This window comes from Charadrius vociferus, unplaced genomic scaffold (genome assembly GCF_000708025.1).
Source record: "Charadrius vociferus isolate BGI_N301 unplaced genomic scaffold, ASM70802v2 scaffold494, whole genome shotgun sequence".
Taxonomy (NCBI): domain Eukaryota; kingdom Metazoa; phylum Chordata; class Aves; order Charadriiformes; family Charadriidae; genus Charadrius; species Charadrius vociferus.
Window position 1 is genome coordinate 1,167,357 of NW_009648157.1, and position 24,955 is coordinate 1,192,311.

Here is a 24,955-nt window from a genome sequence, read left to right on the forward strand (position 1 = left end):
TCCTTTAGTTTTCCTTTGTAATTGGTAAAAAAGAAGATTATAGAAACACTGAACAAAGAGATGCTGCTTTTCCAAAGTGTGACACAACTCTTTTCCTTTGTGAGTGATGTTTTAGCTGTGTACTGTGTTATAGCATGATGAATAATTTATCTGGAAATATCTTGGTCACAAAGTTATGGCTCTCTATCATTTCTGCCTCTTTATCCCTTATGGCAAATGACACTGACTTTTTTATGTCTTTCAGAAATGTTACTTCTTTTAAGTATGATATATAATTATATCTCTATATTATGGAAGCATATTGTATCTTGCATTACCACTGTCAAAAAAGAGAGAATTCACAGAATTCACAGAATTGTTAGGGTTGGAAGGGCCCTCTGGAGATCATCTAGTCCACCCCTCCTGCCAGAGCAGGGTCACCTACAGCACGTTACACAGGACAGCGTCCAGGCGGGTTTTGAATGTCTCCAGAGTGGGAGACTCCACCGCCTCTCTGGGCAGCCTGTTCCAGTGCTCCACTACCCTCAAAGTAAAGAAGTTCCTTCTCATGTTAAGATGGACCTTCCTATGTTCAAGTTTATGCCCATTACCCCTCGTCCTATCACTGGGCGCCACTGAAAAAAGACTACTCCCATCCCCCTGGCATCCTCCCATTAAGTATTTGTATGTATTAATAAGATCCCCCCTCAATCTTCTTTTCTCTAGACTAAAGAGACCCAAGTCCCTCAGCCTTTCCTCATAAGAAAGGTGCTCCAGTCCCCTAATCATCTTTGTTGCCCTTTGCTGGACCCTCTCCAGCAGTTCCCTGTCTTTAAAACATACTTTTTTACAGGGCTCTTATATTGCCTTATCTAATGTACTGATCTAGAGTTTTGGAATCATTTTGTCGTTTATACTTACTCTCATGCCTCCTCAGTGTCACATCTACAAAATTAAGGCAAGTACATCTCACATATGTCTACACAAGCTTTGGAATGCCAGAATAGACAAAATTCTATGTGTACTAGTGTGATTTTGGTAAAACCACAGGTCAAGGTAATGAGGTAAGGTCAAGGTAAAATGAGGTCAAGGTTCAACGTACTTTGAAGAGGAGAATTAGATTTTGTGCATTCATCAACCCACATTATATAACACGAAAAACAGTTTTAAAATTAATCTGCCAGCCAGTATATATCTAAAAATCTTCTATTTTAAAGCTTTTTACAGTTGCTATGTCAAATCACAGTTATCTAGTACGTAATTTAGAAATGTGTTTATAACCAAGGAAACTAGATGTCAAGGACAATCAGAATTTTTCTCTGTTCTACTGTAAGAAAAAATATCTGGCATGTATAAAAACTACATACTTTCTATGAATTCTGTGATAAACTCCCGACATTCCCTTTTGCCAAACCCATACTCACAGACACTTTACCCTCAACCAAAAACTGCAAGACTTCATATGAGAAAGTAAAAGACTGTATTAAACTGCTTATATAATACAGATCTCAAGAGCAATTGAAGATATTTTAAAAAATTAAATACAGATATTTTACTGATTAATATTGTCTCCCATCTGAAAAGATCCCTTAAAGAAAATATGTAGCTTTTCCCAAATCAGTACAGCATATGGTGCTTAAAAAGTGATAATACAGCAATGCCAAAACACAGTTCTGGGGATTAAAATCCATGGATAACTGTACCCAGTATCTCCATTACAGGTGAGACTTCAGTACAGTATACTCTTCAGGTTGATAGTGTATAATTTGTGCTGACCTTTACTTCTGCTATATGACAGATAGGTGAAAAGAAGATGGTATAAAGTAACAATCACTACTTGAATTTTTAAACTATGGTACATAAATATTTTCCAGGCATATGTTCTATCCAGATCCTAACTACGCATGTTCTTAGAATGCTGACATTGCTCAGTCTTCTTTGGCAGAAAAACAAACATTTTCATCTCCTACTAATATCGTCACTGACTATAAGGCACTGACTACAGCTTTCCTATGTAAGACTCCTAGTTTACTGGAAGAGTAACACTTGGCTCTTGGTCCTCAAAAATTGCTCCCAGGTAAGCCAAAGCAAATAAAGTTTCTCTCCATCACTGGACAGCTGGAAGGAGCCAGAAAGTCAAGGCCACCAGGAATGAAACCGAGCTCTATTTATCTTGTCCCAGTTTCCTCATTTTGATGCGATGCAGTTTCATAAGTGATGCGAGGAAGCATTTTCTTTCCCCTAACGACCGTTTCAGCATTAGTGGTCTGAAGCATAAGAATAATTGAGGCAATGGCAAAATAACATACAAATTCACCACTTAATGTTCTTTTTAAAGCAAAAAATAAGAAAGTAATACAAAATAATAATCCAAAACTCAAGCTATCCACTTCCTCATTATTTCCCTTGTTACCTTTTAGTAGTTTTTGCCACAGTCCTACACAGTATATAAATGGACTATAACTCCTAGCTATTGCACATAATGCTAGAAAACTATGTTATTTTAAATAACCATCTGAATTTCGCAAAGCTTGTGTAAAACAAGGCCTACCTCCTGAATTTTTATGTGTCCCTAACTGCTAAAGTTTAAACATAGAAAGGGAACAGCACGAACAGGTCTTCAATTCCCATTTTGTAGGGGAACTTCATTGAGTTTTAAGTTTTCTTCCAAAGCAATGAAAACTATCAGGCTATGGGGACATCAATAACCTCCTCTACACAGCGTCCTGGCTCTGAATGGTTCTATAACTGCACAAATTCTTTCCAAGCTGAATTTTCCTGTGCAATTTTCATCATATGGACTAAATAAAAGAGGAAAAAAGTATTTAGCCCAGTCCTGCTTTTGTAAGAATCCCTCACGCACTAATGTAGAAGTGCAGCAGTGGTACTGTTCTACCAGCCACTTGGCACTGCAAGTGTGGATTTAACAAGATACAGAAGCATAAGACAGAAAGGGAACATATCACTGAGCATTTGTAAGCCAATAGCCTCTGTTTCTTAACGTGATATATGCATGATGCAGAGCTAGAGCAATCTCTTTCCAGAACAGAAATAAAGTAATGACTTTAATACAATGCTGAGCAGGAGAAGAAAAATCACTCTTTATAAACTCTTTTTTAACTTCTTTTTTTTTTTTTTTTTTGCTTTTTCCTTCGTTTGGAAGACTTTAAAAAAAAAAAAAAAAGTACTGTGGGGGACTGCATGCCAAAACCTTTCTCTATCTCTACACTTAATCTGTGTATAGTCACTATGAAGTGCATCTAGGCAGTTGTAAAAAGACAAAATTAAGTTATTTGGAATTGCTATCTAAGGTAACTAGAAATCTAGGATTTGGAACCTCCAGATATGCTTGGTAAATTGATAGTCTGACAGTTAACAGCTGGGACATTATTTCTGTTTTTGAAGCGATGGTGCAAAGAGAATAATTTTCATTTGTAGCTTTTTGACTGAAGTTCCTCCATGGGGAAGACAGATTCACCTCTGAAAAGATATTTTATAAAGTTGACAACTGTCAAGTCTAATTTCTGTTTCTGTTCTTTTATTCATTTCCAGCAATCTTAAATATGAATATTTCAAAAAGAATTATAAAAAGAGGACAACCCCAACTTACGATATAATTTTGAAGAAGCAGTTCCACTGACTCTCGCCTTCCATATTTGATAATCCACGATTTTAACTTTGATTCTGCAAGGACTAAGAGTGACAGTAGACGATACTTCAGTTCCAGAAACTCCATCTTCAACAGATGGAGCTCAGATGAAGAGACAACAAAATTAAACCTATAAAATGAATCACACTGTAGTAAAATATAGCAATATTCATTTTTGCAGGAGAGACTGAATGCTTTAGTTACAGTTCAGATATTTTTCTAATCTTTCACCTAATTCAGAGTCTACAAACATTTAATTATGTGTGATGATCATACTGATGACTGCTCTTGAATAGCAAATTAATTACATTTCTATTTATTCATAGAAATCAGCACTTTACATCTGTTACTAAGTTTTGCAAAGTCATTTTCTTTCCTTTTTTCACATGCATCCTGGCTGCCGTTACATAACATTTCTTCCAGGGACAAGTAATAACAGGATCAATGTAAAAAAGTATTCCCTTCCAAAACCCATAGCTTATTTTGATTCTCACCAATCTTTAAAGTATCAGGCTTTTTTGGTATATTTTTATGCGTATTCTAGGAGGTTCTTCTTTCCAATTTTTTCATGCTTGCCACTGAGAAGCATAATTAGACCGTGATTTCTACACGAACAGACTAAAAAGCAAACAGGTTCCTTTCATTCACAGAGGATTTTTATTTCAGATTAAAAGCCTTACCTGTCTGCCATATCTTCTAATTGGTCAGGTGGAACAGGCACTCCGTTAACAGACCTGGCCCTGTGGATCTCATGGAATGCCTTTTTGTGACCATCTATGTTTTTCAGCAGATCCTGATTTGATTTTAAGAAAGAGAGAGAGATGGGGGGGTGAAAGGGGGGGGGGGGGGGGAAGAGAGAAAGCTCACAGTAGGCTATCCAACTAATAAGCACAATTTTAAGCCTGCACTGATGACTCAATGTAGTTAACTATTTGATCATGCTCTCACATTTGCATGCAAGGTTATGCATACCACAGAAGCATTTACATCAACTTGAACATTTACATAGGGAACCCCCTTATAAGATGCTCTGCTAAACCTGTGTATAATAATTGTGGAAGATTTTAAAACAGAAGATACGCTATAAAGATTTAACAAAACAAGAACTCTTAACCATATTAAATAATCCCTGAAATGCAGTCTGCTCATACTCTAACATCACAACAGCATAATCTTGCTAAATTTACTCTTTACATCTTTATAAGAGATACTAACCTTCATTAAGTATAGATTCAAATTTTCAGCAACTAATCTACTCCGCTATATATAGACAGAAGATCCATAGCTCCTTATGTAAGTACATATTCAATATTCAGTGAACTTTTCACTCTCTCAGCAACAAAAGGTTTCAGGATCGCTCTCTCCCTATTACACGAATGAATGCAGAATGTGGTACCCGACCTGTATTCCTGTGGTAAGAATTGTACCAGCAAAAACCTTACAGCAGAGCACATTTCAACTGTAACTAAGCAACACCGCTTCAAACGGCTTCCTGGAGATTACATATTAAAATGAATGACTGGCAGTAGTCTTTGAAGAGATACTGTAACAATAACACTTCAAGTCCCCGGCGGCTGAGAGGACACAGAACAGTGGGTATTTTACTGCATACAGACACAGGGTGCTCAGCAGCCTATTAGCAAAGGAAATCATGCAAAGGTCCCCCTTTCTCACCTAGGGGAACAAAATGCAGGCTTCTGTATTGATCACAGATGTCTATTTATTTCTACGTGCTGAAGCAGTGTTTCTCCTCAGTCAATGCCCAGTGTTTGCACAGCAGAAATTAATGGTAATTCACTGGCTCAGCTCTCCAAATGGTCCCACCATCCCCATCAACCCACCTATTGATTTCCACTTCAGCCAACACCTTGTTGTGAAGAGAAATGAACTAGGCTTTATCAGATGCAAGTGAGGCACTGATTTTACCGTGGCAAAAACTCCACTGAGGGTAGGTATGCTGTGACTAACATACTCTCCCATAAAGGAAAGATTTGGAACAAGTATTGCAGCTAGCTGCATTTGAGACCCTGCCAGCCAAAAGGGGATGCCCCTAACGTGCATTGGTAAGTCAAAATAAAACCCAGTACTTTCATCCAACATCAACTGGAAGCCCACGAAAACTTCATATAGTGTTCTCATGAAGTGAAATCCTGCTCTGCAAAATGACCCTCAACAAGCATAGATATTGGCCTTAATTTCTGGATCTTGGCAGCAATATTAACTAAAATAAACTTAAGTGCTTGCCTGATTCCACGGAGGTTTGCTCAAATAAGCTGGTACATTTTGTATTAGATTCAAAATGGCCATAAGCTAAAGTTCACTAAAATAACCCATTGTCAGATGAGACAAAGATATAGAGAAAGCGATTGTGTTATTTCAACAAAACCATAACAAACAAACAACAACTTCCTAGGACACAAGGACTGAAGATAAACCCCACTAATGCATTTCTGGTACCATCCAACAGCACATTAGGATTCATCAATGCAAATCTGAGCAACAAAACAAACTCTGGGAACAGATACAATTACACATGTTTCTCTTGAAGCTTTCTCCATCCCACTCCCATGGGAAAACTTCCCTGGCACAGACTAACCTAAATCAAAGTTTATTTGTTGGCATAGAAATCCCTCACCACAGCATTTCTGATGCAAAGAAAACACAGTTTAGGACACGCTCTTTTGTTTTTCTTATGAATGCATCTAAAGGAGGACTATACTGTTCACATTATAAGCACAAAAATGTTTGACTTGCTTTTTTTAAACAAATCTTATGAATCCTGAAACATTTGATGTTAACAAGAAAGCTAATGAAATTTAGCATACCAAGAGACTAGAGCTTGAAAGAAAATAGTATCTTCCTCAAATTTTAATATTGTGTTAGTTAAATTGCATTAGCTACCACTTAAGTTAGAAGAGTTGCCACTGTTCTAATAAAAATTAATGAGAAGACCCAACTGATCTTCCAGATAAACTACCATTGTCTGTCACAGCTATTCCAAAATGACCATGAAACTTATCAGCTTTTCATTATATGGCATTATTTTTCAACAAAAATCCACCCGTATCCAAAACACAAAAAATAACAAAACTACAATCAAGTTTTAAAATAGTAGCAATAGTAAAAAATAAAGCAATATAAAATACAGCCTTACTGGTGCAAATGCAGCCTTTCTCTACACCACCTTTTTCCTTTCTCTGTCATATTTACTGGTTAAGTTTCTTTTATCCTCTCACCAACAATTCCTCTGTATATTTTTCTCATATATATTACATAAACACACAGACAAACCTCACAGTTTTGATTTTAAATGAGATCTTGGACTCAGCAGAGAATAATGGCCTAGGTATTTAAATTCATCTGGAAAAGTTTCCTGTTTACCACAGCAGAGGGGACTTCTCATACTATTTGTCAACACAACTGTCATGGTTCCTCTGGACCGGCCACTGAAACGATCAACAGATGCTCTCCCCCATCTCTGATGTCAGTTTTGGGTCACCTGTCCTGTCCACTTCTCCCCACAGGTGTGACCCCTCTACGCTTTTCCGCTACCAACCCTCCAATGGGTCATATAGAAACGTGAGCTGCCTTGGCTGTTATAGCAATAAGGATAAGCAAGAGCCCCTCTGCATGCCATTCCTTGGCATAAATTAGAAACAATCAGGTCTTATCACTCTGGAAGCAGACAGTGTCTGAAAAATATGCTGTTAATTTCAGAGTTCAGTTAGTTAGAAGATGTTTAACTGAAAAGTAAAATTACTGAACAGAAAATTGGTTCTGTTTTACCTCAAAACAGCACAACAATGCTATGGAAATGCACTTCATTCTATTTGTCCCTCAGTGCAAATCACCTGCACTGACTATCAGCAAGCACACTAAGCATGTTTGCTCTCTCTCCCCTGTTTCACATTATTCAACCAATATGAAATTATTAGGTGTCCAGCTTACGAGCTCCCTATGGAATTTTACCCAACAGGAATCCTGGAATAGGGGAACAATTAAAATACTAATACCTGATGCCTTTTAGATAGAAGAAGCAAGAACATTCAAAAGTAATTTTGAATATTGCTTTTAAGATACACAGATAACACAGTTCAAGTCACCACTAAAAGACACCTAGCTTTAGCTACTATCAAGGTGACACCACCCCCAGACTCTAGAAATAATAAACTTTCTTTGTATAGCATGGATCATTTACAGCTTTGGAATCAATGAAATAGAATGCGCTGAACGAATGCATGGAGATCTACCTTGTGTTGTTCAAGCTTCCGGTGTATCGTGTTTGCTGTTTCCTCGTGAGTTTGCTGAACAGTTATGTCTTCCCTCAGAGCAGTCTCTGCTCTGTAGAGCCAAGCACCTATGGTACCCAAAGGTGCAGGAAGAGATTTATCAAGGTGTATGTGCCAATCAAGTAGCTAGGAAATAAAAGTAAAAGGATTCAAATTCCTTCCTTGCTTAATTATACAAAAAAATAACTTGAGAAAAATCAGATTTTATAATGTAAGACCAAAACCCCACATAACAGAGTATGTTTGAGACATAAACCTAGGTATATTACCTCACATTAGTTCTGAAATTATAACATCATACCAGGCAACAAAATATCTAAAAAGATTCGTTGATTCATGTATTTCTTTTCCAGAACGGTAACTGGGTTACAGAACTGACCACAGACAAACTGGAACAACTGAGAAGCTAAAGATCTGGAATTTCATCAGTTAATAGGCACAGCAAGGGATGTGAGACCTTCTTCCATCCAATGTAATTAATTTTGTGCTTTTGAATAAAATCTTTTTGTCTCTATTTTGAACATATTTTCTATGTGTAAAGTGCAAATGAGTCTCAAAGGACTGTGGTGTCAAGAATATAGCAATAAAATACCGTGTCTTATTGGCAATCCCAGTTACAGGAATGAAAAATAATGAAAGTTATGTCAAAACTCCAGAATATTTTTAAACAGATCCTCTGTTAAACATATGACATTAAAAAATTCCCTTAATATACACTGAGTAATAATGATTTAATAACTTCTTAGTTGGAACAAACAATAAGTCACTTGGGATTTTCCTTCAATTATTACAAAATTACTATATAATTATACTATATTAATTTATCACTATTGCAAACATTTCCAAAACAGCACTGAAGCCTCATTTATTTATAAAGTATTACACAGAATTTTTTTTTTTAGTTATATTAAAAATGTTATATTAGAATTTCTCAGATAATTCCAGTAATTGAAACATTGCATTTTGAAGGGGCATTGCACACACTTTTCTTTTTATCAATCAACAATGTTTTGAAATTGGCTAAGCACTGTTAACACACTTTCAAATAAAGGGAAACCTCAAAGTATAGTCCTTTTCTTAAAGTTCATATTCTGTCCTTGAGCAATACTAAAGATGACAGCACAGTAAATGTTCTCAGAACAAATGCAAAATAATTCAACAGTGCTAGAAATCTGGCCCATCTTTAGGTTTCTAATGCCTAATAAAATCAATAGCAAATGGGTATCTAAATAATTTTAAATTCTCTTCCTTCATTTAATAAAAAAATGTATAGAATAATAGTTTTCAACTTACCCTGGAAGAAACTCTGTCCCATGCTTGCTTCACCATAGCTTGATCAAGTGATAATTTACCATCTTTCCTTAATGACTGAGTTACAAGTTCAATCTGTTTCCTTTTTACCTCATATTGTACTCTGAAATGCTTAAATGACTGCACAAAGAGAAAATAAAATCAATGCAGCACAGAGTCAAAGAATGAAATCCTTCAACTTTTATGGAGTACTACAACATATGACATTTTTGTACTGATAGAAGTCCTAATCCTTCCCAAAGAGGAGTAGCAGTAAATGTGTATTTACACTAAAATGCATTTTATTAAAGGTTTGAATTGACTGTAGAAAATTCTGGGGAAATATAGGTAGGACTTTTGTATTTTCCTTCAGTTATCAGATGCCTGAACCCTATATGAAAGGAAATGATAATTGATTAGATAAACCAGCAAATGGATTAAACGTTACTTGGGACAGACAGTGGCTGTTTTTAGAAAACACCCAAGCTTCAGGAGAAAATTTAGGCCAAAATTTATATTGCCAATTTAGATATTAACCTTTGAGAGAGGGGTTAAAAATGAAGCTCAAAGCCCTGTCCTCTCCACCTGTCACCTCATCCAGCCTTCAGTCATACCTCCCATCTGAGCTATATCACGCAGGATCTGGAAGGACTGTACAAACACATGCTCGCTTCTAACTAGGACAGTCCTTCTTCACACTGCTAGAAAAAGCTCTGTGTTAGGCAAACCATCTGTGCACTGTTCTACGTAGCAAAGCTGGAGCTGACATTATAATTCCTCCACCAATAAAAGGCAAGACAATTTGTCTCCTTATTTCTTTAAACTATGGTATACCGACTTGCTTATGTACAGATTGCATAAAATACTGCAGTATGTGCTATGCATAATGATGACAATAACATCATATGTTATAAAATTTCCCCTACTGCTTACCTGGTATTTCTCCTGTAAGCTTGTTTCTGCCACCTGTGCTCGGGCTAAGTCTCTTTCAAATTGTTCTGCCCACACTTTCAGGTCTCTCAGCATCAGTCTGTCTTCCTTCTATGATTTAGTACCACACACAAAAAAACTCATTGCAGCCTTTTAGCAGAGGTGTCAGATATAGTCCAGAAATTAACATCTTTCTAGCAAGTCAAAGTCATTAGTTGCAGTGAAAGTCAACGGAACATCTGGGCTAAATTCTCTCATCACTTGTCTTCATACAATCTGACAGAAAAGCACTTCCTGACTATAAGAAAACTCAGCATTTAGACATGAGTCTTACAGTGATGAAATCATGACAATTTGGGGCACTGCAGTGTCAGAGATACTACTTGCTGTTCTCACCTGATGTTAAATTAACACAAAGTCCTTTAAACATACCTCAACAGCTAATTATAGTCTTCCACATACTTGCAGAGTCAGTTTTCAATAAAAGTTAATTGACCTGAGACAGGAGTGGATTTTATCATCTTTTACCACCACTTCATTATCTAGTCTGCTATTGCTGAAAAAAAAAAAGTTATTTCCTGAGTGACTTCAGGGCAATCCTTGACATCAAGCTCTAAGTTCAGAAGTTGGCAAAATAATTCGATAGAGAATGTTTTAACAAGGAAAACGAAAACAAATAAAGAAAACTTGACTGCATTCAGTTTCTTTTCCTTCCATGTCATTTTATGGCTTTCAAGAACAGCATATTTGTTTTACAGTTTTGCTTTAACAACTCAGTCTGTCATGGCACTGGTCCTTTTGCAAAGCTGCAAAGTTCTCTGCAGAATTCAGTGACCTGGCATAGAACAGAAAAATACTAACAGGAAATCTCAGGTCTGTGAGCACGTTATATGTGAGGGTTAGCAGACAACAGAAAGGGTTTTTTTTTTGTGCACTGTGTGAGCAAACTAATCAAGTAGGATACAAGTGTCCATCTCAGATTTCCAACCAATGAACCGCATATGCTGGCTGTTAATCAGAAGCTACTCTTTGAAACCAAAGAAGCCATATTACTGTAAAATTTGTCAGAAACGCATCTATTACAGTGAACAAATGCACCACATAATATTAGTTAATCACCTAAAATGAGCAATTAAGTTTCAAGCATTGCATGAGAGAAGAAAAACTGGACGATGTGATAAAAAAGAATAGCCACTGACTGTATTTAGGAAACCCCGCACTTTCTTTTAAGAAAAGATCCTAACCTGGGAAAGGAGCCAATTGTGGTTCCTCTCTTTGAAAGCTGCCTCACTTATCTAAAATATAACTTCCCTTATAATTTTAAAAGTTTAGAGCTATTGCTTTATTTCAGCTGTGGAAAGGATAGGATCCTCAGATAAGAAAGAAACCCTTCTTTGATATATTTCTACTAATTCTTTTACTGATCCTCTACTCAAAACCAGCAGCAGTTGCTTGGACAGAATTTGCACAACAGATTGTTCAAATACCACAGGAATGGTATCTGTTAACTCACTAGGTAAATTCTTAGCTGGGTAGTTGCAGCAAGATTAACATGATATTAGAGCATCTGTGCTGGAACAAAGTTCACTATAGCTCATGCTCCTGTCTTCTGACACTCACCAAAATCTGGGACCTGAGAAATGGTATGGGACACATACGACATTTCCCTGCTCCAGCTGTTTGTAATGCTGAGATTCCCTTGACTGCACAGTGTCCCAAGAAGCCAAAACTCCTAGTGCTTCCAACTTCTCAAATCATTTAAATATAGAGAAGGAGAATAAAATTCCTACTCTTCTAGTCTGATAGTTGGCTCTGTGTGTGGAAAAATAATGCCAAGATTCTTTGAGAAAAACAGCAAAGCCAGGACTACCCCCCTATGAGTAGAAGAATATAAGAAGAGAGAATGCTTAACTCATTCGGTCACCAAAAAAAGAACTTTCATATTAAATGCACTCCATTCATTAGAACTCATAACTTTAGCGAGACTGTTGACATCTCTATTAGTATTTAGCTGTCAGCTCCATAAAGGCAAAACTAAACTCTGCATCTTAATGGATTGAAAGTCCTATAACAATCCTACTAACTGAAACTTGAAGCAAGATACTGTTGAAGTCCGGAATAGAAAAAGTGTATCACAGTGTTGTGTATATTACTTTTAGTTCACACTATAAATTCATTTTTTGTTAAACACTGGCTTTTATTCCTCTATGGCTCATGTTCTTATTGCTGAGAAGCACTTCCTTAAGGTGAGTGGTTGCAAGAAGGGCATCTGTGTGGCTGCAGCTGTTCATACAGCAATGTGAGCAAAATAGGTATTTTGCAAGATTCCTGTCAACATAGCTTAAAAATTTAATAACGACTAAAACTGGGTCTGACCACATCTTTTTGAAATAGGATATCGCTGCGATCAAGAACATTTCTATAGTACCTGAAGATAAAGAACACAGGAACAGCCACACTTCTATTAAACCACATACCATTTCCCTGACATTAAGCGAAAAGATAAAATTAACAGGTGACATTGAGTCTTCTGTGACTTTTTTTTTTTAATTATTTAGTTAGACAATTATTTGTTAACTTTAACTGCAGAAGATTTAGGTGTTTCAGTAACTGCCTAAATGAATGCTGTTAAAGACATTGTGCAACAATGTCTAATAAGCATTTTATTTATTTATTCATACATTTTCACAGGTTTTCAGTTCAGCACATCACTTATCACCTGCAAACTTGGTTCTATGGTCCTTGGTTGGTACAAAAGCATTTTAAAGTTTCAGTTCGGGTAACTGACATGAAAGATTAGTTTTCTTAGACACTAAGGCACCTGTCACCAACATCCCCCAGGTTTAATGAGCTATCACTCTTAAAAGACAACTTTCATTAGTGCCGAGTGGTTCTTAATTTTAGTAAAAATTACCAAAAGGATATTCTTACAGATATGTAAACTATTGTCTAAAGCCTGCACCATTCTACAAATATTCACTTTTTTTCAGAGATTAATAGAACTGGAGCATTCAACTACCAAAGAACATCAAAGAAGGTAATTAGAGAAAAATGTTTATGAGTTCCAATATGATTATGGAGTACAATTTAAATTTACAAAGGAAGTTTTCAGCCCAGACTCAAAGTCAAAACATTATTTTATTAAATGATATGCCAGAGTTAATTTGAGAATTACATAATACAGAATACTTTGGGTTTTGAAGAGCTAAAAATACACATCTGTGTTTCATGAGAAATTTAATTGTGGACTGTAAAAGGAGTACTTTTTTGGGTTCTCTAATATGTAATTATACACCAGGTGAACTGTTCAAATTCTCAGAAGCAGGCAGGACAGAATTTTCAATTATGAACTTTTAAATCTAAAAAAATTAAGTCACCTTTTTTTCAGGGATGTTGAACAATTGTATTGCCTATGTGTGGAGAAAATCAAGTCCTTTAAAAATGTTTATACATGAATTCAATTAATTATGCTATTCCTTTTGAAAACTCTGGTTTACATATATGAATTACTGGATGTATACGTGTGAAACACTTTCACTGACAACAGTATCACAGATGCATGGTGAATGCTGAGCCAAGCATCATCTTCAGGGATGAGCTATTAACGCCTATCTGTAAAAGCAGACAGTAAATCACTGGAAGAGCTCAGAAAGTTATTTTTGCAGTTGCTGCTCAGGAAATTCCTCTTACATTGGGGAACTCTGCTGGCATAAAGATATTGGAGGCGACAGGATTATCTTCTGAATTACTTGCTCATCAGAGCACAGAGAAAGACTTTATACCAGAAACACTTTGAAGGAGAGTGCTTCCTCTATAGTTAAATTTATACCAAGATAAAGAAATTGACAGAGCTTTTACCACTTCAAATCTTCACTAGTTTAAGTAGCAATGCACTGGGACCATGTAAGACTAAAAATGCACAAGTCCCGTTAAAGCTGCCTAAACTTACTTGAACACATTGAGAAGATGGGAATAATTCTGCTATCAATATTAATCTGCACTTCAACACACATCACTAGTTACATATACACAATGTGAGGTGAACCCTTGATCATACTTATTTGAAAATAACTTACTACTTATATATTAAAAAAAAAAACAGCACCACACCATACCACCCCCCACCCAAAAAAAAAAAAAAAGAAGTGTGGCACCAAGATAATAAATTGGATCAGGTCAAACTATAAACACTATTGACTGACTGCAGTGATGCCTGTTATTTGTTTCATAATATATTCACTTCCGCAGTCTTCCATTTTCACCTCTGAACATTCATTTCAAGTAGTCCATGTTAGATTCCTGAACTTCTCTCATTAATACTAGATAATTATAAGTAACTAAATGTCCAAGATGATTAAAAAGGTATGTTTTTAAAAGCATCATAGTTTAAGTGAGAAAAGGAGCAGTGCATATCATGCAATTACACATGAATGCTCTCTCCTTCCAACACACAGTCCACATACATCACTTACACAAGCATATATACAATCTAGTATCTACTCTATAAACCTAAACACATACAAAAATATCCATCTACAATGAGATTAGAGGAGTAGAAACATCAATCTATAACCTATTTTTTCATGTTTATACCTTTACTTAAGAAAACCAAAAGCTTAGTCTGAGATTTATTATAGGAAAGTTGACTTGCTTTTCTATAATATCTCTGTGAAATTGTTTGCAAAATTAAGCATTAGGCTGTTAAGATCAGCTCATGTAAGAAGGTAGACTTAGACTTATTGTGTTCGTCTATTTGCTTTTTTGGAAAGATTAATGTAAAGTTAGCAAGTCAATGTACCTTACCTTAAATTTCATAAAAGAAATGACAAAAGTTGGGATTTCCTGAAGTTCCTAGCAATATGAAACAAATGGGAAAACAAGAAGAAAAAAAAAAAAAAAAAAAAAGCAAACAAAATAAAGCAAAGCAGGCAGAAAGTCCAGAGAGAACAATAAAATATTAACTGGCACTGTTACCTATGGTGATCGCAAAGGCATCTGATTCTTTTACATGGTTTTGAGAAAACTCAAAAGGGCTATTTTAAAATGAACCGATTCTACGTGTTTGGTTTGGTTTTGCATATGTTTGCATACCTAGAACAGAACTTGTGGACAACACTTCTTGAAAAATAATAAGTGAATTTTCAATCTAAATGGATTATATAGGCACACAAATATCTCGTATCTGATTCACTGCCAACTGTGCACTGAGAAAAGAAGTACTCTCTCCTTTACATTTTTTCCAGTCAATTAATTTAGCAAGGTGAATATTAGAATAACCATAGGTGCAAAAACGGATTAAAAAAAGGCACTTAAATGGCTTGTGTATTCAAGGAAGTCTGCTGCCATATTATGATTCCAAGCAGTTACTTCTATCAAAAAAGATTTCCCTTAAAGTTGCAAAGTGATAAGTTCATAAATGTTTCCGTAAGTACTAAAGAAAACAGTTCTTGCTCTTATGAATGGAAACCACTTTTCTATTTTTTTAAAGGTATTTAAATCTCTATTTTTGTATTACGCCACCTAGAAAAAATCATTCCTCTTGCATTTCAAGACGACCTCTTCTACTGTTGCTGTTTCATTTAAAAAAAATCTTAAATATATCAACTATGCTTTTAAATATTATCACAGAATTGCAAAATCATAGAATGGTTGAGGTTGAAAGGGTCCTTTGGAGGTCATCTAGTGCAAACCCCCTGCTCAAGCAGGGACATCTAGAGCCAGTTGCCCAGGACCAGGTCCAGACAGCTTTTGAATACCTCTGAGGATGGAGACACCTCTCTGGGAAACTTGTACCAGTGCTCAGTCACCCTCACAGTGAAAAAGTTTTTTCTGGTGTTCAGAGGGAACCTCCTGTGTTTCAGTTGCCTCTGGTGCAGTCCCTGGGCACTGCTGAAAAGAGCCCGGCTCCATTCTCTCTGTACCCTCCCTTCAGGTATTTACATATATTGACAAGATCCCTCTGAGCCTTCCCTTGTCCGGCCTGAGCAGCCCCAGCTTTCTCAGCCTCTCCTCATAGGAGAGATGCTCCAGTCCCTTCATCATCCTTGTGGCCCTTCATTGGACTCTCTCCAATATGTCCAGATCTCCTGTACTGAGGACCCCAGAGCTGGACACAGTGTTCCAAGTGTGTCCTCACCAGTCAGCAACATCCCTTAACCTGCTGGCAACACTATCAATTTGGATCTGCTGTAGTGACAGCCTTACTTAACCTGGTGATTTAAATGATCTTTCGCCTAATTGTCACCAACCCATATGCAATTAAGAATTTGGGTTAAAAGCAGTTGGTGAAAAACAACTCCACAAGACACTTGATTACAAAACATTTGACTGAGATTTTTTTTTTTTCAATTTTCCCTTCAAATACTGTATAAATATGGAACACAATACTTATGTCTGTATATTTTTTAACTGCATTGTTGGATTTTCAGCACTAGAATCTCTCATATGTATCATGTAAGATGAATGACACTCTTATTTTGCCAATGATTTTCTGGGTATCTTGTTTCATCTAGGTATCCTGTAGTTAACCGGAGTAACTGCATTAACTCATGGCTTCTTTCCCCTCCCCTCCAGAACTGTGTAAACTAAGGTCCCAACTTTTGTTGGAATTTGTATATGAAGTCTGCCAAATCTATCATTATGATTTTCTTGCAAACAGATCAAGTATCTTGAAATGCAAGTTCTGAGTATAAAAAATTTGATTATCTGTTGACAGATTCTCCCTGATAAGTCATAAGTAAATCAGCTTCATGCAAGATAAGCTTCTGTGATATATGACAGAAATACAAAAGTTTATAATAGTAAAAGACCAAAGTGTGCCAGAAGTTTAGCCATTTGAGACTTTATATCTATCCAGTCCCAAGCAGATGAAAGCATTGTGCTGTTTTTTCTATGCATTCCACTGCTTCAGGACCAGTGACTACCTGGGGCCCGGGACTTTTTGTGCATTGCTTACTGGCCCGGATCCATCCAGAACTTTTTCCCATCAACCTATCACATGCCACCTGGTCATCATTTTGTACCGTGACCGTAGGCGAGGGAATTGGAAGTTATGGTGGACAGCACAAGGAAGTAAGGTATAGACTGGACACAGGTGCCTGACAAGGAAGAGAATTTCTCCAGAGATGTATTAGCAGAATTTAAGCCAGAAAAAAATTGAGGGCCCCATCTCTATTCCTGACTGGAGACTCCACTGGGGAAGTGGAGTTTGTCTTGAACTGCCAGGAACTCCATCAGGGGTGTGAGAAGGAATATAGTTCTTCCTCAGGGAAACAAGGAATGATGACATTAGAAAATTAGTGTGATGTCAAACTCTTACTTTCTTCTTAAATCTGGGAGTTACCGATTTCTGCAGTGTGACATGCAGGTGACCAGCAGTTCTACCAAAATTCACCTGGATTGCTACTGCAATATCTTCGCGATATCTAGGAAGAGGAAGTTGTCTTCAGCTAAGCACGTCAAACTGATGAATTTCTGTTGTTTCACTTCCTAGTGATTCATTAGGAATTCTGGAGGCAACTCGGTAGTTTCCCTTTCACAGTTCATGTGCTGTTGTCTGTGTGGGTACAGCCAGAAGCAGGCAGAGCACGGAGTGGCTGAGCCCTGCATTCTCCTGCATCATCTCTGCATAAAGCTCAGGAGAAGGTGGTGAGGCTATTCCTCAAAATGCAGCCCCAGCACAGGCATCAGACCTGGCCGAGGCTGTTGGCAGCAGAAACTGCATCGTGTGCCATGGTATGGAGATGACAGGACTGCCTTAGGCTGCCACAGGGCACAGCATGAGGCTTCAGTGCTCACTCCCTCTGCTTCAGCAGCCTCATTGCTCAGTGGGATGCTGTGGCACAGGCATGTCCTCAGACCAACATTGCAGCAAGGACAATGAAAAATTCCAGTGCTCAGGCACTGGAATCAGAGAGCAAAGCTACAGCTGCCTCAGCCACACATAGGCATAAGGAAGGAGACTCCTTTCAAAGTTCTTCTATAGCTCTGTAGGGAATGCAAGGAAACACAGATAATAAGTGCTTCCTCCTTCTCTCTTGCTGGGGCTGAGCAGATTGTCTCAGCAGTGTTTCCTGTGCTTGCCATGAAGAAAGCAAGTGATCAGGATTAGGAAGTGAGTCACGATCACTTGGCATCACTGAGTATAGCCATTCTAGTGCAAAGCCAATGCACTAGAGCATACACAAAACAGAAAAAAAAAAAAAACCAAACCAAGAAAAAACCCCACATGACTAAAAACAATTCCTTAGAGTGAATAGTCAAACACCACTGCACAATAGAAAGAAACCTGTGCCTAAATTGTAACTGCTACCTCAGCCTAAAAGCCTAAAGACTATACCTAAGCAATCTCTTGGGCTATTGTTCTTATCCAGAAACCCAGTGTGATAGAAACAGAAGTGACGCATTGCTTCAGGTAACAAATTATTGCCATGTCGTTGGTGTTATGCTTGAAAACCTCTTGGGGAACTTTAGGATCTATTAGTTTGCTACTATCTACAATAACTGCTTGTGTTCTTTTTGTCTCCTACTGCTGAAAACAGGAAAATCTCTGCAGGATCACCGTTGTATTTTCTCCATCCACTAGTAAACATCTGCAACACCGATTCCTTTATTCTCAGATAATCTTTCCCAGTTTTCTTATTGTGCTTGTTTTTCACTTGAACTGCTCATCAAAAGGAAACATAATAAACTATAAGAGAGCTATAAAATGCATTTATAAAGCCCCCCTCATGATAAACTGATTCGCACAGTTACGCAAGAGAAACTTACATCATTCTCCTGCACATCAGTCACTGTATGATGAGGGTCAGGATAGTACTTCAAAAACTGGGCTACATAGGTCATGACAGACTTTTCATCTGGCTTGTCAACATCCACATCTAGACAAGTATAGAACATGGTAAATTAATTTTTAGACGAATGGACAAAATGCTTCTTAAATGTCTAAACACTGTGAATAAGCACATCTGATTTAACCCATGCAAGTAGTTCAAACCTTTTTCCAACTATGAATCAGGTACCTTCTGGATCAAGGAGCCTTGGAATGCCTAGTTCTGCTTCTGCAAGTGTGAAGGCTTCTTCCAGGTTTTCTCTATTTGACCTTCCCCTCACTTTCTCCATGTCCACTAAATCTGGGCGGATAGCATGAATAACGGAATGAAATGCAACACCACTCCTCCAACTTTGTCCAAAGTCTTTGATTTCAATTCCAACTTGCCTAAAGAATATGAAAGAAAAAAGTGGCTTGCAACAACATCGGGACTAGATGAAACAGGGGAGGAGGCAGGATGCTCCACCCAGTGGCTACCCATCATTAAACCTAAAACACTTATTGTTCCTTCAATGCTAATCAGGTCGACTACAACTCCATTCATCCACCGCATAAATTCATTTCTGCCTATGAAGATCCAAGAGTTTTTTGTCATATGTGTACTGTATTTGTCTCCAGTGGGCTTGCTAGAGGCAGTAAGTCAATGGTATTTTGAACAAATGAAGTGCACCAAGGCTCTCAACATTCTTGTACCACGCACAGAGTCTGTGGATTGTCTCCCTCACTATAAAACACTTCATATCTCCCTCCATTATAACTACTGCAGTTCAGTTAGGTATTACTAAAAAAAACAAACAAACAAACAAAAAAAACTAAACCAAAACCAACCCTGCACTAATCTGTTATCTTTTAAAATGAAAGCATGAACAGTGACATCATTGCTGTTCAGGTGAAAATGTAACACAGATTTCTTTACATTCTTACCAAGAGCATGAGTGATATTATAGTTCCATACACCCAGAACACTCACATGTTCACTAAAACATAAACACAAACGATCAAGAAATAGCAATATACAATGAGAAAGTAGTCAGAACTGAATCACACTTCTGACTGCTTCTTTTAAAGTAATTCTGAAGTGTGGCCCACAGACTGCAAGACTTTTTTACTTTGAGCATGCAAACTTCCTTTGAGGACATACTTAGACACTGAGGTACTTCACAGCAACAGTAACTCTGAATGAAGGCTTCTCTCAAAGCTCCAAGTGACCACTGAAACACTTTCACTGACTTTAATGAGCTAGCCCTTGCAAATTACACTGTGAAGCAGGGCTACGCAAAGTATACCATCCTTCTTCTAATCTTCTTTCCACACTTTTCACCCACTCTTCCCAATAATGTTGACAGTTTCATTTTCATTTAAGAACAGTTTCATTTATGTTTGTATTTTGTTCATTTACATGTCTGGAACTTACTGACAACGGTGCAATAGGAAGAATGTCAAACTAGACTGTACTGCGCTATAAATTACTGTATTCTACCTATTTTTTGGAGAACTGGAGAAAGTCTGTATCTTTACAATTATATTTCTTTTCTCTCAGGCACCATCCCATAACTGGCCATTTTCCCTCCATGTTTTGCACGACTGATCTCTTTAAATAGCAGTGATTCCATAATTTGAACAAATAAATGCATTTTGTTCTTTTAGATCTTTGATTTTTATTTTCTTATTGTGGAAGCCATCAAACTACTATTGTATCTTGACGTAATTTATGCCTTTTTTTTAATGTCTTTTTGGAAGCAGAGCAAATATGGGATAATTATAACAAATACAGGTGAAGATTCTTAAGTTAACAAGAGATAGCAAGAAATAAATCCAAAATAACATGGATATAGAAGGATGGATATTCGGGGCATTTTTTGGTAGTAATGTGTCCCTGGTATCACAGAACTGCAGAAGTATATTCATAATTTTTCATCACCTGCCTTTCAACAGCAAGTGCCAGAATTTAGTACTTCTACAAGCTTTGTCACCAGGGAATGCTAAATTGGTGTGGGACTTACATTGTCACATCAAGTATTTTGGCAGAAGGACTAATACAGTGCCATTCAGACACCTAATTCCCCTTTCAGTTCCTCATTCTGTCAAAGATAATCCCATTCATTATTTGGAAACTATAAAATATGATTGCTTGTATAATTAATGCACATCATTGTTTACTACTTGCTTGCTGTATGGTGGTAACATTTAGCAGCCTCCATTGTCAAAAAGAGTATGATCATGGGGAGGTGCTACATAAATACAGAGCAAAAGGACAATCCCTGACTGAGAGAGTTTAGAATCTGAAGACAAAATTTGCACTTAAGATATAAATTCATTTCACTTGTAGGTTACTTACTTTGCTGCTGTGTACTGTATCCATTTTAACAAAGCCTTCCTGGCGCTTCCTTGGACCTTGGTTACCACCTTCCGTTTGCTTGGGGGACTCGCAGTTTCTGAACTGACAACACTCTCCACAGAAGAAGCACTGCTAGACAACGACTGCAGCTGTGGGAGGTTGCTGGTAAGCTCTTCAATCTGCGGGGAAAAAATGTCAATGGACTGTTTGTAGATAACCTTCTTAATTTTCACCAGTTTCTTAAATAATTTCATAAGACAACCAACAAAATGAAGTTGGGCAGAAGCTATGATGAACATACCATATTTTATTTAACTGTACATTAAAGTAGATTCAAAAACTGCTAATGTATGTGCCCAGACAATGGTCTTAAGTTCAGAAGTACAAGGCATGTAGCAATCATTTACTTTCTTGACACCCTACAGCTAGAACAATACGCAAGTGTGTTGTGTTATCTAGTATGAAAATTACCCTTGAAATCGGAGACAGTGGCTTATAGAACCATCCTCTAATTTCAGAGGAGGATCACTTAATTAAAGAATGGAAGTGACCTCAATGATCTCATCTGGATAGTTCTTTATTTACCATGGTACTGTTTTGGCACAAATTCAATTGTGGCTTTGCTTAGAGGTACCTTGTGAAGGAAGTGAGTGTACTGCAGGCAAAGTGCATTAGTAGTGCTCGCCGAGGGTGTATGGCAGTTATTTGCATCAAGCCTTTCATCAAATGAAAATCATTAACTTCACTCTTTTGAGAACGTCAAGTTCACTAACAATTTGGGTCTTTAACATAAAAAAAGGTTATATCCAGAGGATGTTGCACAATTGTCTATGCTGTCCACTTAAAAAACAAAGTTTTGTCTCATCACAGAATGAGTCTGCCACAATGCTAACAACAGTTCTCATGCATTTCTGCTGTCATTCATGTTAAAATAATGTATCTGCCTGTGACAACTAAATAAAAGCTCAAAAAATGACCCAAGTAAAACTGAAGCAGAGAACTTGAGTGTCAATAAGTCTGATAAGCATAATTTTCCCCATTCATCTCAATGAGCTATAAATTAAAACAAAACTTTTTAATTGTAGACCCAGGGAACTACGGGCCAGTCACTTTCACCTCTGTGCCTGGACAAGATCATGGAGCAGATCCTCCTGGAAATTCTGCTGAGGCACATAGAGACCAAGGAGGTGATTGGTGACAGCCAGCATGGCTTCACCAAGGGCAAGTCATGCCTGACAAATTTGGTGGCCTTCTATGAAGGGGTTACAGTGGCAGTGGAGAAGGGAAGATCAACGGATGTCATCTACCTGGACATGTGCAAAGCATTTCACACCATCCCACACGATATCCTGGTCTCTAAATTGAAGAGACATGGATTCACCAAACGGACCACTCCGTGGATAAAGAACTGGCTGGATAGTTGCACTCAAAGAGTTGCGGTCAATGGCTCGATGTCCAAGTGGAGAGCAGTGATGAGTGGCGTTCCTCAGGGATCGGTACTGGGACCTGTACTGCTCAACATCTTTGTTGTGGATGTGGACAGTGGGGTCAAGTGCACCCTCAGCAAGTTTGCTGACGACACCAAGCTGTTTGGCGAGGCAGACACGCTGGAGGGGAGGGATGCCATCCAGAGGGACCTGGACAGGCTGGAGAGGTGGGCCCAAGCCAACCTCATGCAGTTCAACAAGGCCAAGTACGAGGTCCTGCATCTGGGTCAGGGCAATCCCAAGCACAAATACAGGCTCGGTGGGGAATGGCTGGAGAGCAGCCCTGAGGAGAAGGACCTGGGGATATTGGTAGATGAAAAGTTGGACATGGGCCAGCAATGTGCAATCCCAGCCTAGAAGGCCAACCGTATCCTGGGCTGCATCAAAAGAAGTGTGGCCAGCAGGTCAAGGGAGCTGATTCTTCCTCTCTACTCCACTCTCCTGAGACCCCACCTGGAGTATTGCATCCAGCTCTGGAGCCCCCAACATAAGAAGGACATGGACCTGCTGGAGCATGTCCAGAGGAGAGCCATGAGTATGATCCGAGGGCTGGAGCACCTCTCCTATGAGGACAGGCTGAGAGAGTTGGGGCTGTTCAGCCTGGAGAAGAGAAGGCTCCGGGGAGATCTTATTGTGACCTTCCAGTACCTAAAGGGGGCCTACAGGAGAGCTGGGGAAGGACGTTTTACTAGGGCATGTAGCGACAGGACTAGGGGGAATGGCTTTAAACTGGAAGAGGGCAGGTTTAGATTAAGCATTAGGAGGAAGTTTTTCACTTTGAGGGTGGTAAGGCACTGGAACAGGTTGCCCAGAGAGATTGTTGAGGACCCTCCCTGTAGGTGTTCAAGGCCAGGCTGGACATGGCCTTGGGCAACCTGGTCTAGTGGGAGGTGTCCCTGCCTATGGCAGGGGGGTTGGAATTCGATGAACTTCAAGGTCCTTTCCAACCTAATCCATTCTATGAGTCTAATAAAATATATTAATACTATTCTGGTAATTTTTTTCTGAGAAGATCTGAACCATTGAGTCATGACACTGGTTGGTGCTTAGGAGAACAGTATCTCTGAGCCACATTAAAAGAGAGCCAAAGCCAAAAAACTACATAAAGAAAAGCAACAAAATCCATTATTTTTTTAAATTGTTGAGCGGTGACTCATTTTGTTAACTCATATGGACAGGATTTATGAAACCATTTTTCCCTCCCACCTAACTTCAACAGAATGCAAATGATTTCTCCTCTACAAATTCAAACCCCTCTCCATCTACGCAATTCACAGCTAAATTTTGTCCTTGCAAATATCGCACGTCCCAGTGAAATCAGCATGTTTATATGTATTGTCTGAAAAGAATTACTGTCTGACATCATATGCACTGGAATTAAACATACAGCTCAATCACCAGTGAGGTTGTTAAAGGTACTCGTGTTGTAGTAAAATTGACATTAACTAGAAAAATGAAATGTAAAATGTAATTGAAGCAATCAAGGAAACCTGCTGCTGCTTAAGTCCTCTATACTGCCCCAACCCTATTTAATTATTTACCTAATATTAAAATAGAGAAATGATTTATCTACGATTTATTTAAAATAGAGAAATGATTTATCTACCATTATCTAGACATGATTTATCTACGATTCAGTTAAGGAACTAACCACCAGACAATGTAGCTTTGTTGATAAGTAGGGTATTCCTGTCAAGAGAGTGATAAACTGTAGGCCTGGTCAGCAAGCTGAGAAAATCACTTGGAACTGCCAAGATCAGAGAAGTAGGTAAAAGGTAATTTCAGCAGGGGGAGATTGGGACCGCTGACTCATTGACCACCTATCCAAATGACACCACTTATTCAAAAGAGAACAATGGAACAAGAAGACAGAGTCCGTGTACTCATCTACATAGGAAACGAAGAAGTCTTGACCAATCATTAAAGAGAATAAAAATGAATATGTATTAATTGTTTGAATATGTAATAATCAATGTATAAAAGTGGAGATTTCTGAAACTAAGGCATGCTCCCACTTTGGGACAAGAACCCCATTTCTGTGCATTGATGGCATAAACTTGGAATTTCCTCTGCTTTGCGTGTTATCGGTTTGCACACTGGGCAAAGAACCCAGATTTGGGACAACACTTGTACCAAGAATCCACAATTCTATTCTTTTGTTGC

The 24,955-nt window shown here is 38.0% G+C and overlaps 1 protein-coding gene across 1 annotated transcript in view; it reads right to left on the reverse strand.

The window, feature by feature from the left end:
• The window catches only part of SYNE1 (spectrin repeat containing, nuclear envelope 1), a 247,402-nt gene that overhangs the window by 216,714 nt on the left and 5,733 nt on the right, over positions 1-24,955 (reverse strand). The window contains exons 4-12 of the mRNA XM_009884058.1: positions 21,306-21,484; positions 19,158-19,354; positions 18,907-19,016; positions 14,941-14,988; positions 10,141-10,248; positions 9,211-9,348; positions 7,879-8,043; positions 4,309-4,421; positions 3,590-3,758 (exon numbers count right to left, since the gene is read on the reverse strand). Of these exons, the coding sequence (XP_009882360.1) occupies positions 3,590-3,758; positions 4,309-4,421; positions 7,879-8,043; positions 9,211-9,348; positions 10,141-10,248; positions 14,941-14,988; positions 18,907-19,016; positions 19,158-19,354; positions 21,306-21,484 (1,227 nt within the window). The remainder of the gene's footprint in view (positions 1-3,589; positions 3,759-4,308; positions 4,422-7,878; positions 8,044-9,210; positions 9,349-10,140; positions 10,249-14,940; positions 14,989-18,906; positions 19,017-19,157; positions 19,355-21,305; positions 21,485-24,955) is intronic.